The sequence below is a fragment of the Mauremys reevesii genome, linkage group 11 (genome assembly GCF_016161935.1).
Source record: "Mauremys reevesii isolate NIE-2019 linkage group 11, ASM1616193v1, whole genome shotgun sequence".
NCBI lineage: Eukaryota > Metazoa > Chordata > Testudines > Geoemydidae > Mauremys > Mauremys reevesii.
Window position 1 is genome coordinate 10,846,068 of NC_052633.1, and position 13,848 is coordinate 10,859,915.

The 13,848-nt window shown below is 48.7% G+C and overlaps 1 protein-coding gene across 2 annotated transcripts; it reads right to left on the bottom strand.

Moving 5' to 3' along the window:
• Positions 1-5,720: 5,720 nt before the first annotated feature.
• On the bottom strand, positions 5,721-12,978 carry LOC120374857 (putative methyltransferase DDB_G0268948). Of its 2 annotated transcripts, XM_039495214.1 has the most exons (7): positions 12,869-12,978; positions 11,248-11,376; positions 10,777-10,937; positions 10,086-10,299; positions 7,664-7,764; positions 7,117-7,254; positions 5,721-6,065 (listed from the first exon to the last, which is right to left on the bottom strand). In XM_039495214.1, exons 2-7 carry the CDS (start codon positions 11,356-11,358, stop codon positions 5,975-5,977), a joined length of 816 nt encoding a protein of 271 aa, XP_039351148.1. In that variant the 5' UTR covers positions 11,359-11,376; positions 12,869-12,978; the 3' UTR covers positions 5,721-5,974. The 2 variants fall into 2 exon arrangements, with proteins under 2 accessions (XP_039351148.1, XP_039351149.1); XM_039495215.1 differs by lacking the exon at positions 7,117-7,254.
• Between the last annotated feature and the right edge of the window lie 870 nt (positions 12,979-13,848).

The window sequence follows — 13,848 nt, forward strand, 5'->3', positions numbered from 1 at the left end:
CCAGGGCCCCCGGGGGGCCATGAGCAGGTTTCAGGGTATCCATCAAGCAGGGTGAGCATTAGACTCACTAGGAGCCAGGGCAGAAAGCTGAAGCCCCATCGCATTGGGTTGAAGCCTGGAGCACTGAGCCCCGCCACCCAGGGCTGAAGCCGAAGCCTGAGCAATGTAGCTTCGTGGGGGCCTCTGTGTCATGGGGTCCCAGGCAATTGCCATACTTGGTACCCCTTGACGCCACCCCTGTCTTCTATATGCAGAAAACCAGTTGTTGTGGCACAGGTGGGCTGTGGAGTTTTTATAGCATGTTGGGGGTGGGGGGTGGAAAAGAAAAAGGTTGAGAACCCCTGCCCTAAAATTACTCTGTTTGGCAGCATCTTTCCCTTAAATGTGACCAGCAGAGCTGTGGAAGGTTTATCACCTCTTCTGCTACTTAACCTGCTAGCAGTTATCACCTTATCTTTGCCTATTCCTTGCTCTTTCTTCCCCCATTTCAGTTGACACACCATATACCATCCCTCAGTTTCTGTGAGGAATTTGGGCAGCAGACAGTTAATTTTTATTCTACCTAGCACCTTTATCTGAAGGAGCTTCCCTCTTGTTTTTGTTTTCACATTTCACTAACAAGTCTCCACCAGGTAGTTTCCTTGTTCTTACTATATCTCCAGCACTTTGGGGAGGCGGGGGGGGAGGAGGAAATCCATTCTCAAATCCTCAGGGGATACATATCCTCTATTTGTATGTCCTTATCTAGGGATTTTACTGTTATGTAATAGTCCCCATTTTCCTTTCCTGCCCTCCTACTTGCCAGTCCTTCTTCTGGTCCCAGAGAATCTAACCCCCTTTCTGCTGCAAACTTCTTGGTTTATAGTCAGCAACCACACTCTTCATCCTGGCTTTCTCTCTCTCCCAGGTGCTGTGAGGTATGAGGTCCACATTAACCCCTTCCGGACCTCTGTGTGTGTGTATGTATATATCTGTCTGGGGGGGGTGGGGTGGATAACAGGTGCAATGTTTTACAATGTTGGGTCCAGCCATGCTCATGCAAGCTGGAAGACAAAATTGAACACCGAGAGAGGAGGAATAAGAAAGCCCTAATAACTGAAGTGGAAAAGGTACAAACACAGTAGCTTCTCAATCACTCATTTGCACTAGAGAGAGTGACTGATTTCTGCAAATGATCAGCTCGGGGTAAAATCACCCCCTTTGCACAAACCCAGAACAAGGCCTGTGTACCACTTAAAGCCAGGGGTGAGCTGCAGACGGTTCGCAACGGTTCGCACGAACCCTTTGCTAAAATTAGACGCTGGACAGTGAACCAGATGCTAAAGTTCTCTGTCCGGCGTCTAATTTTAGCAAACGGTTCGCGCGAACCGTTGCGAATTCTGCCTCCACCTCCTACCATGAAGCTCCTCCTTGCTTCTCCTCCCCCACGGCTTCCCGCGAATCAGCTGTTCGCGCGGGAAGCCTGGGAGGGCTGAGAAGCAAGCAGGCTTCCCCGGCCCAAGAAGACGATGCTGAGGTAGGAAACTAGGGGGGGGCGTGTGCCCCGGCCGGTCCCTGGCCGCGGCCTGTCCCCGCCTCTCCGGCCGCAACCCTGCCCGGCCACACGGCCCCCGTCCCGGGTCCCCGCCACATTCCCGGCCCGCGTTCGGCCGCGACCCTGCCCGGCCCCGGCCCCGGGTCCCCGCCCGACCCTCCCTGGCCACGTCTCCACCCCCTGCGTTCCCGGCCCGCGTTCCCGGCCGCGACCCTGCCCGTCCCCGTCCCCAGGTCCCCGCCCGACCCTCCCTGGCCGCGTCTCCCCGCGTTCCCGGCCCCGCGTTCCCGGCCGTGACCCTGCCCGTCCCCGTCCCCCGGGTCCCCGCCCGACACTCACCGGCTGCGGCACGGCCCCACGTCCTTCCCCGTCCCCAGCCATGACCCTCCCGGCCCCGCGTCCCGAACCCCGAACCCCTCCCGGCCGCCCGGCTCGGCCGCACCCTCCCGGGTCCCGCCCGACCCTCCCTGGCCGCGTCCCCCGCGCTCCCGGCCCCGCGTTCCCGGCCGCTACCCTGCCCGGCCCCGGCCCCGGGTCCCCGCCCGACCCTCCTGGCCGCGTCCCCGTGCTCCCGGCCCCGCGTTCCCGGCCGCTACCCTGCCCGCCCCGTCCCGGGTCCCGCCCGACCCTCACCGGCTGCGGCCCGCGTCCCGAACCCGCCCGAACCCCTCCCGGCCACCCGGCTCCGGCCGCACCCTCCCCACCGGTCCTGCTGTGCCCCCACCTACCGGGATGCTTGGCTCTGGACACGGCCCCCCACCTCCAGCCCGGCCTGGCCCCGTGGCTCCAGCCGCCCCTGCTGTTTTGCCATGGGGCCGGGCTCCGGCAGCGCGGGTCTGGGCTTGGCGGCGGCCCCGGCTGCCCGGCTCCAGCTCTGGCCGCAGCCCTCCCTGGCTCCACCCGGCCAGCCACCTGGCTCCGGCCGCTGGGCTCCCGCCGCATCCTCCGGCTCCGGCCGCGCGACTCCTGTCCTGGCCCAGCCACGTCCAGGCAGCGCAGTAAGGGGACAGGGAGGGGGTGTTGGAGAGAGGGTAGGGGAGTTTGGGGGTGGGGGGGGTCAGAGGGCAGGGAACAGGGGGATTGAACGGGGGCCAGGGTCCTGGGGGGCAGTCAGAGAGGATCAGGGGTTGGATGGGGCGGTGGGAGGCAGTCAGGGGCAAGGGTTCCAGGGGCAGTCAGGGGACAGAGAGAAGGGGTGGTTGGATGGGGCAGGGGTCCTGGGAGTCCATCAGGAATGAGAGGAGGGGTTGGATGGGGCAGCGGAGGGTACTCAGGGTACAGGGAAGGGGGGTGGATGGGGCAGGGGTCCCTGGGGGGGGCGGCTGGGCCCCGGTGCCGGCCCAGGGAGTCGGGCCGAGCAGTGCCTGCTCTGGTCCGGCCGGGCTTGGGGAGTTGGGGCCCGCGGCGCAGGTCGTGGTCCTGGCAGAGTGGACCCGGTCCCCAGGCAGTGTGGGACGGGGGCAGGGAGGGGTGGGTTGTGGGGGTGGATAGGGGTCAGGGCAGTCAGAGGGCAGGGAACAGGGGGATTGAATGGGGGCAAGGGTCCCGGGGAGCAGTCAGGAAAGAGCAGGGTTGGATGAGGTGGTGGGGGCACTCAGGGACAGAGAGAAGGGGTAGTTGTATGGGGTAGGGGTTCTGGGGGGCCATTGAGAATGAGAGGAGGGGTTGGGTGGCGGCAAGGGGCAGTCAGGGGACAGGGAAGGGGGGGATGGGTCAGGGGTCTCGGAGTGTGTGTGTCAAGGAACATGAGGGGTTGGATGGGGCACGACCCCCCCCCCCCCGGAGGGGGGTAAGGAGGGAACCCGTTGTTAAAATTTTGGAGGGAGGAGGGAACCCGTTGTTAAAAATTTGGCAGCTCATCACTGCTTAAAGCCCTTGCAATAGGGCTTAAATGGGATGTAGGAGGGGCCAGTGCTCTTCACACCCTAACACTGCATTTTGAATTTTACCCCCAAGCCTGTATTTTGCAAACTATCTTCAAAAGCAGGCCCCATGCTGAGGGTGTCCAGGTGTCTGGTTTTCGACTGGAGTGCCCGGTCAAAAAGGGACCAGGCAGTGGTGCTATCCTGTTTTCAGTAGGGGATAGTCACCTCATGCAAAGGGCCAGAACAAATAATCAGTTCATGGGCTCTGTGCTGACCCCCTGTATAATTTCATCCATTGGGACTATATATATATATATTTTTAAAAATTGACAGATTTATGAGAGCGGTGACATGAGAAGCTGAGACACTGCCTCACCCTGGGAAGCCAAAAAATGCTATAGCAGATCAGATCAGTGGTCCATCCTTTTTAGTAGCCTGTTTCCAGCAGTGGCCAGTATCAGATCTCTTCCTTCAAAAGTTTCTGCAGATGTCTAATCATTTCATCACCCATTTGTGAACACTTTTGCTTGCTATCTACTTTCTGAAGCAGTGTGCCCAGAATTGAGCACAGGGTTCCTAGGGAGGCTGTATTACTTTCAACTCCACTCCTTATGCAAGCGAATATTTCGTTTGCTCCTCTCCACTGATGCTGAGGTTTCTCTCTGGAGCTGATATGATTAACCTGGAACCCAGCAATGTGTATGAATAATTCAAATGATCCCTTCCACCGTGTGTTACCTTGTCTTTATCAATGCTGAATTTAATCCACCACAATGTTACCCATTTACCTAGTGTGGTTAGGTTCCTCTGAAATTCCTTTTCTGATTCTCAGAATACAACAGGGTAAACAGCTGTGGCCTTGTCATCTCTTGGGAGTTTAGCTGCCCCTCTCTGCATATTTTCACCAGCTGACTTTCTTCAGTTGCACAGTCATAGCTCATCTTTCCTGCCCTTTCCTATTCATTTCCGGAAGAGGCCACAAGACACATTCTTTTTGCTTTTTCCTACAATAGCACTTGCTTTCCCTGCTGTTGGCACTTACTAGATGTTCAAATCTCTCACCATCCCACCATGCTGCCACCATATATGTCACAGTTACCAGGTTAACTGCACCTCTGACCCCACCTGGCCTCTGAGTGCACACCCACTTAGGTCTCAAGCTGTCACTCTCTTTAGGGGGAGAATTACACGATTCTCCCACAATGCAGGGGCCTGCAGCCCTGGCCCTAAACTGTGATGACCTCACGTGATTCATCTTCAGTGCTGGTGCCCTCAGGAAGCAGTGACAGTGTTAACCAGTGACCAGGCAGCCTTCTTAAAGCAAAGTCTATATTTATAACCACAGCACTGAAGAGAAAAATCTTTAAATAATAAACCTGTCTATATGCATATCTTGTCCGTGACCCCTCCAGATGCATGTCTATCTTCTCGTGATAGGTGCTTTTTAACTGTTTAGTGTCCTTTTGATCTCTAAGCTCCCAGCCTAGCAAAACAGCATCAATTTGAGCTGGAGCCTGGAAGTAGGTTATTGTCCTGTAATTGACGCCCAGTGTTTGTTGGGAGGTTTGCTTGTATGTGGCTATTGTGTTGCTTTCTTGGTTATTTTCCCTGCCGTCCCCCCTATTTGACTAGATCAATACATTCTACAGGAACGACTTAAGCCAAAATACAATAACTTCCCCTCACTGACCAGCTCACATACAGTGTTCATAAAATTACTACATCTCAACATTCTTAGATTATTACATAGCTCCCAATCCATCATAGTAATTGTAAGTCATTCTCATTAATTCTATCTTAGACACTTAGGGACAGATTTTCAAGTGCTCAGCACCCACCAATGGAGTCAGATTTTCAAGAGAGCTCATTCATGGCCAGATTGTCTCACAGAACTAGGCACCCAAGGTGCGGCGATTTCTAGAAAATCCCGTCAGTTATTTTGGTGCCTAAATGGAAGCCAAGTTCTTTTGAAAATCTGTAGCCTGTAATAAGTTCTGTAATTGGCATGTTTTGGGCTGGTCTCTACTTCACTTCATGTGGAGTGCAGACAGTAATATTTATCTACCTGGTACAGCTCTTTGAGGGCTCTAGATGAAAGACGCCTGTGAAGTATTATTACTATAACCCTACAACATGATTGCTGTTCCTATTTGCTTACCCCATTGACAGGAAATTACATATAGCAGTTGATCTTGCTGCAAGCTATTTTCACTCAGTAGGATTATAAAGCCTTCTAAAAATCTCTCAGCTTTTAGGTAACACAATGTTTATTACATATTCCATTTATGATCCAATCTCTGCAGCCTTCTATGTGGCCAATGCTCGTTGAACGATGGCCAGACAGAATACTGAGCTTTTCCTCTTTAAATAGGAAAAAAAAACACCCCATGAAAGCCCTTCTAATATTGATAATATTTGACTTCGTGCTTCCATTGTCTCCCGTTGAAGAGGGAGTTTTACCATTGACTTTACTGGGATCTTAATCAAATATTTTAAAGGTGATAACATCAGTTATAAGTAAATACCAAAAATGGAATTATTCTTCTGACTATAGGGTCGTTGCTCGATTTTCCATTCATGGCCCCTTACAGCCCAGAACACAAGCACTCCTCATCCAGATCTCTACCTGGGTTTCATTAGAGCAAACTCCCATGGTCTCCAGGAACCTGAAACAAGAAATGGAGGAAGGGTCACTTACTTTCTCATTGTATAGACAGACTCCTGTCCTACCAGAGGCAGAGGTGACAGCCAGTTCTTAGCATCGCAACCTAAGACTTTGTCTTCACTACTGCACTACATCGGTGAAGACATGCTATGCCAACAGGAAAGTGCTCTCCTGTCCACATAATCACTGCACCTCAATGAGAGGCGGAAGCTATATCAGTGGGAGATTGTCTCCTGCCAACATAGTGTGGTGTAGACAGCGCTTTAAGTCGATGTAACTTATGTTGCTCAGGGGAGTGGTTTTTCACCCCCCTGAGTGATGAAAGTTACATTGATTAAGAGCTAGTGTAGACAAGCCCTAAGACTTACCTGTCCCACCAAAACCACTCTACTCTTACCAGAAAAATTGATACACAAAAGGTAAATCAAGAGAAACTTATTATATCTAAAGCAGTTTTAGCACATTATCTGTGCCACTCACTAACCATAATTACTAAGGACCATATGGTAGGCTGCCCATACCTGCAACTCCTTTTGGTGTTACTGGGTTTGTATGAAGGGTTGCATGCTGGCTTCAGTCTCAAGAAATTGTGGTTTACTGGGTTTAAAATGGAACTAGAAGCTCAAGCTCTCAATATTTTATTCCTTTGTTAATCAAACTTGAGGATGTCCCAGAAGTAAATACTCAGTATCAAGTACCAGAAGGAGGAAATTAGCTAAGCTGCCTATTTTATGAAGTATCAAGCTAGACCTAACCAGTGACAGCAATGCATATAATGGATTCTGGCAGAAATCCTGGGCCATATCCCCAGCTGCTTAAAGTCAGCATAGCACTACTGAAGTTAACGGGGCTTTGCTGATTTAAGCCAGCTAAGGATCTGGCCCAAAAAAAGCCAATGGCTCACAATACTGACCCACAGCAAAGATGGCTGCACCAGTGCAATGACTGCTCCCATCCTCCCAGTGTTGGAGGAGTTGTTGTGACCTCATTCTTCACCTATGTCATACAACGGAGCTGCCCACATTCTGCTTGTTTTCTTAACTTGTTTTTACCTTTGTTCAGTTTTTTGGAGGAGGGATTTTGCTCCTTCAGGGTCGCTCCTCAGAAAGGCTTGATACATGGAGAAGGACTGGAAAAACCCGATCACCCCAGAAACAGACATGGGAATTTTGTCTAAGATCTGGGTAACTCTGCAAGAGTGGGAAGAAACCAGAGCATTGGAGAAGTAAGCCTGGAGGGCAATGGACCTATGCTGACTGATATAATCTGAGGACCTGGCTCATGTGGGTTATTAAGATGTGAGGCATGATCTCTTATCCCTTCCCCTTTTTGGACATTTGGTTATGGGGAAACCTCTCTCATTTGATGAAGAGGCCACACCGATGAACCAGACAGACCAAGGACTGGAGATGTGTTTGAGGGACATTGGACCAAATGATCTCAGGGCTACCTGCTAGCTTTAAACTCTACAAATCTTCTGCAACCTTCAGTCTCAAAGTGAACACCAATGAATGCTGCCAAGTGCTCAATATTCCAGGGCTCACACAGCCCACAATGCAAGAGATTACATACAATTCATTTTTGTCCTTGTCTTCTCACCTCTTCTTGTCTGGAAAAGGCACAGATTCAAACACCTCTTTATATTCTGCAATGACAAGATTTACTTTTTCATCTGCATATTCAACAAGCAGTTCCTGGGTCTGTAAAGTCAGAACAGAAACAGCAAAAATGTTACGTAAGGCCTTGATCCTCCACTCCATCTGAGCTGCACTCCCTCATTCAGAGCTGCCTGGCCTCGGGGCCAGTTAGAGCTACACAGGAGAATAATGGAATAATACAGACCCTTCAGACTTTCCCTATACATAATACCCACAGAAGTTGTGTGAATCGGCTACATTTGAACAATTTCATTTTGGGTTTAATGGTCATTTCCCTCCCACAGTCCCCCCCCCACCCACCCTTTATTCTTTGTACTAGAAAGAATCTCTTTCTGCTGTGTTTGTATAGGAATGTTCTTTTACAGAGAATTCCATGAAAAATGGCCCTCTTTCAAAATGGCAGACATAACCTCTTCCATTGTTCTTACTGGGACTTAGGCCATAAGGCTGACCTCAGTTAAGATGCCCTCTATCAAAATGATCACTGCCCACCCAATGAGAATGAAGCCACCTCAGGGAAGATGGTGGCCACCTGTGCCATCAGGAGGCAGACAGGTATATTGTGACAACCAAGTGAATGGAGACAGCAGCCATTTTTGTTCAGGCTTCCTGCAGCCTTACTCTCATTGAGAGCAATGGGAGATAGATACTCTTCTCAAAATGGCCACCTAAAAGAATGACACTATGGAGGCAGGGGAAGACAGAAATATAACTTGGCTTTACAATCAGTTTAATTTAAACAGCCCATAGCATTATAATGCCTTAGTCAGAATTCTATGGGCATTATGTGGTATCAATAGAGGACAGAATTAATGTTTTTTGGGTACCTTGCCAGAGTCATTTCCTTACTCTAAGGAAGGTAAGTCTAACCCTAACTCTGAATGTCCTGGGTTTGTAATACTTCGTTAGGGGATAATTACAACAACCACTAATATATTTTATCCCAAGTTATTCATATGTACCCTGAGCCATACCTCAATGTGAGGGTAGTTTTTGTCTGGGAATGGGTTTTATGTGATGGAAGCTGCCTGAACACAAGCCAGCCTTTCCAAATGTATCACTTCACCCAGCACCATTCCATATGGGCTGGATCCAAATCCCAGTGGAGTCAAACAACTCTTGCTTACTTCCATGGACTCAAAATGCCAGAATTAAAGTTCTTTGTGTAACCTTAATTTCCCACCTTGTACATCTGTTCTACTATAATACAGTCTTTTAATTTACATGATTGGATACTATTTTTTCCCACAGGACCCGTCTCAGTCAGTGCGCAAGATGGGCAATGCTCACATAACGTGTAGCTATTCAATATTTTGCTTTATCCTCATTGTCCAACGTGTGGCCTTATTTCCTGTAAACCCTATTCAAACCCTGCCATGCACAGTTAGAAAACACTATAATGTTCGAGTGCTTCACAAACATTACACATCCCAGCCTCCACCCTGAAGCTCCTCATTCCACCTCAGACTTCTCCCACTTGCTCCCCCATCTCACTCTCAGGTACCTTGTTCCACTCCCCTTGCCCAACCAGTGCTAGCCACTACCATGTAGCTTGCTCTGTGGCCAATTACCCTGTTCTCACTGGCTCCCAGTCCCAGACTCCTCGCCCTCCCAAAGCTCCTTGTCCCAATCTACTTCCTCTACCTCCACCACCATGACTCATGTCCTCTCTGAACTGAGCCAGGCATGCTGCCAGCTCCATGCTGCCTGGGCATCAGAGGGAACCACTGAAGACAGTGTCCCTGCTCTGAGGATTGGTGCCCAGCACCACACTAACCTGCAGCAGGGAACCTCCAGCTCAGCCCCAACAACTTCAGGATGGAGCATGCTCAGTTGCTGCGTGGGAATGGTGCAGTCACAGTTGCTGGGCGAGCAGCGGGAGCTGTGAGGAGCTGGATCATGCTCATCGCAGATGGAATCTTTGGAAAATTTAGCTGCCAAACCCTCTACTGAGAATGTTCAAGCTGAAATTTTTCAAAGAATTATAACTTGGCCAAGTTCAGGTGGTTTTCCCATGGGGAAAAAATCAGAAAGGCAGATGCCTCGCACAATCCTTCTGCAAATTTCAAATCGCAAAGAGGAGCTAGAGTTTCTCAACACAATGGGTATAAGAATTTGTTTGAAATGTGCAAAGGCACCTATTATTCTCTATTTCTGTTTTTTGGAAATGGCTGACTGTTTTTGCTGTGTCAGACAGGCAGAAAAGAACATTTCAGCCCAAACGGCTAAGGTCCGGCAAAGTTATAAACAGCTCAAAACAGGGCCTTATACTGGAAAGTGTCTGGCAACCTTAAAATATACTATACACTTCCCACCATATGGAGTGTCTTTTTTTTTTTTAAAGGATTGTTTTCTTCTCCCACCTCAGTGAAGATTTCTGTAAGCCTCTCTGAGCAGTCTTTATAGTGCATACTGAAGTTTGTAGTGTAGGTACTAAGGGCCACACAGCCATGTGGCCTGAGAACTCGATCCACTTCTTTCATGAACTTCGGCATATCAAACCAGTGGGCAGCTGTAAAAGCAGTAATGAGGTCCACAGAGCCATCCGCAAATGGCAGCTCCTCTGCAGGGCACACACTATAAAGGGAAACAGGGAAGATATTTCAAATGAGAAGGAAGAGTCTCTACTGTGGCCTGACGTGCATGAAACTTGTCATGTGTGGACTCTGCTGAGAGGAAATGTGGTGTTGTTGAAAATCTGACATTGAAAAAAAGTCTACCTTTTTTGTTCTCTTGGAACTGAAGAGTGATTTGGCCTAAGAATGTCAGCCCGAGTTTTCAAAATTGGAGCTCCAAAATCCATATTTAGGCATTTAATTAGGAACGGCCTGATTTTCAGAAGCTGAGCACCTGCAGCTCCTGCTGACTTCAGATGGAGTCGTGAGTTCTGAGTACTTTGTGAAAAAGCAGGTCCAATATGTTTGAAACCTAAAAATGACTGATCTTGTTTGAAAATGCTGGCCCGTATCTGTCCTGTTCACAAAGTGCTGCTTTGTGCAAAGGTCAGCACTCTGGACACACCCAAGGGACAGCATCCTTTTACGGAACACTTACTGGTAAGAAACATTTGGGAAGGAGGCAGCTTGTTTGGCTGCCTCTATTTGAGCTTCACTGATGTCTGTTCCAACCACCTTCTCAAAATGAGCTGCGAGTACGCGAGTGCTTTGTCCCGACCCGCAGCCGACATCCACTGCCAGACGAATGGGGTCTACTTTCTGAGGAGAGAACAGACACGTCTCAGCAAGCGGAGCACAAATTCTTATGAAGGGCCAAATCTTAGTTGTCTTAACTATCTAATTAACTCTATTAAATATTACTCAAGTTAGGTACTGAAGTTCTAGCCTTTGGAATCAGCTAAGGGCAAAGACGACTAAGTCACAGTCACAGAGTAAAGGCTCTGATTCTCCAGGTAATTAGAGTAATGTCTGTGGTATCCTATTGGTTTCACTCCCATTGCATTCTATAGGTCTTCTCCACAGTAGAATTAATAACATGTATTCTCAGCCTAGGGAGAGTGTCACTTACCTTTTCTTCCAGGTAGGAGAAGATGACACTTTGGAGATTTTCAGGGGGAGAGAATCTGTATTTCTGATATGAAACTGCATGATCTCGTGCCTCGAACAAACGCACAGCCATGTTCCAGCAAACTGGCACCTAAAGGGATTAGGCAAATTCACTTTGTTACATTAGCCATAAGATCAAACTCCACTAACTATCTAATTAACTCTATTAAATATTACTCAAGTTAGGTACTGAAGTTCTAGCCTTTGGAATCAGCTAAGGGCAAAGATGCTTCATGTTCAGTATGGGTCAGCGAACTTTGCTTTTCAAGTGTCTTGATCTTGGGTATAGGTGGTAAATGTAAAAAGCAGAGTAACGGGTTTGTGGAAGGAAATACGACATGGGCCAGATCATCTAGTGCTGGAAATCAGAAGGGAACTGGGCTATGCTGATTTGCAGCAGCTGAATATCTGGGCCTATGTTTACAGCAGGGCTGGTCAAAATGTGTCAAATTATTTTTTGTCAAAAATACCCTTTTTTAACTGACTATTTGTCAAAAAGTATCACTTAAACATTACAAAATGTGGCATTTTATTTTTTTGTTATTTTAAAATACCTTTTACTATAATTTTTTTGTTTTTTCTTATTTTCTGTTACCCTCTGTCCTCTCTGGTTTTTCTCCTCACTCATTTTTGAAAATTGTCTCTCTTCCCTCTGAAATAACTGTGGGGGTGGAAAGGAGAAAAAAGCGGAGAGCCCCATCCTCCCCAAAATGAAAGTGACAAAAATACCAGGAAAAATATTTTAAAACTTCAAAAACATTTTAGTAAAAACTAAAAAGACCCTATAAAATGAAAACCACCTTTCAAATTTCATTGTCTTGTTGAAGCTCTTCCACTGTGTAGAAGCAATTTAACATTCATTGGGCCACACAGAGAGCGTAAGAACTACTGTGTAGCCTGGTGGTTTGGGCACACATGTGGGAGACCTAAGTTCAAGTCTCTGCTCTGCCTGGTTTAAGACCAAATCTAGGGGGCGGCAGGCTGGGCCGGTGGACCTGCTGCATTCATGCCTGCGGGAGGTCCACCGGAGCCGCGGACGACCGGACCTGCCGCAGGCATGACTGCGGAGGGGGGACTCGTCCCGCGGCTCGGCTGGACCTCCCGCAGGCATGACTGCGGCAGCTCAAGCGGAGCCGCCGGACCCGCGAACCGTCCGCAGCCGTGCCCGCGGGAGGTCCGCTGTTCCCGCGGCTCCGGTGGAGCTCCCGCAGTCATGCCTGCGGCAGGTCCGCTCGTCCCGGTGCTCCGGTGGACCTGCCGCGGGAGCTCAACCGGAGCCGTGGGAAGAGGGGACCCGCCGCGGGACCGAGGAAGGGCGGCGCAGCACACCGCGCTGCCTGGAGCAGCCTAATTTCTAGAGCCGCCCCTGCATTTATAGGAGGTAAAAGTTAGGGCTGAGCCATCATCACTTGCCCTTGTGTAGCCCACTGGCCAAAAACATTTTCAGTCAATTGTTTTTCAACCCCTAATCGTGCATTTCTTTCACAGAGATAAAAACTTCTCAACCTGACAAACCATGCCAGGCACAACTTGGCATATGATACACACCAAAACAAACTGTGAAGCAATACAAATAAATGTACCTTGTATCTGTGTATGTTACTGAAGCTGAATTCTTTCTGCAGCTTGGGGGAAGCCAGCCTGTGAAGCCAGAAGTTTTGATTTGTTAGTGCCCACGTCAACTGAGCACAATCCATTGTTTTAGAAACATGAGAACAGAAGATTCCATTGGCTGCTGGTTTTCAGCTGAATAAATATAACCAATCAAATGCATTTTAAAAACTGGCCAGTAGAACTCTCCTTTACAATAAAAAAAAACAGGAGTACTTGTGGCACCTTAAAGACTAACAAATTTATTTAAGCATGAGCTTTCGTGAGCTACAGCTCACTTCTTCGGATGCATAGAATGGAACACACAGACAGGAGATATTTATACATACAGAGAACATGAAAAGGTGGAAGTATGCATACCAACAGGCAGAGTCTAATCAATTGAGATGAGCTATCGTTAGCAGGAGGAAAAAAACTTTTTGAAGTGATAATTAAGATGGCCCATAGAAGGTGTGAGGAGAACTTAACATAGGGAAATAGATTCAATTGGTGTAATGACCCAACCATTCCCAGTCTTTGTTTAGGCCACAGTTAATAGTATCTAGTTTGCATATTAATTCAAGTTCAGCAGTTTCTCTTTGGAGTCTGTTTTTGAAGTTTTTTTGTTGCAAAATTGCCACCTTCAAGTCTGTCACTGAGTGGTTAGAGAGGTTGAAGTGTTCTCCCACTGGTTTTTGAATGTTATGATTCCTGATGTCAGATTTGTGTCCATTTATTCTTTTGCGTAGAGACTGTCCGGTTTGGCCAATGTACATGGCAGAGGGGCATTGCTGGCACATGATGGCATATATCACGTTGGTAGATGTGCAGGTGTACGAGCCCCTGATGGCGTGTCTGATGTGATTAGGTCCTATGATGGTGTCACTTGAATGGATATGTGGACAGAGCTGGCATCGGGCTTTGTTGCAAGGATAGGTTCCTGGGTTAGTGTTTATGTTGTATGGTGTGCGGT

What these genes read in the sequence shown, in the direction of transcription:
- LOC120374857 (XM_039495214.1), bottom strand. Translation starts at nt 11,358, where the DNA reads ATGGCTGTGCGTTTGTTCGAGGCACGAGATCATGCAGTTTCATATCAG. An exon ending in CCTTTTCCAGACAAGAAGAG is followed by an intron (nt 7,255 to 7,663) that starts GTGAGAAGACAA and finishes CCACTCTTGCAG; the next exon opens with AGTTACCCAGATCTTAGACA. An exon ending in CTCCAAAAAACTGAACAAAG is followed by an intron (nt 6,066 to 7,116) that starts GTAAAAACAAGT and finishes TTCTTGTTTCAG; the next exon opens with GTTCCTGGAGACCATGGGAG.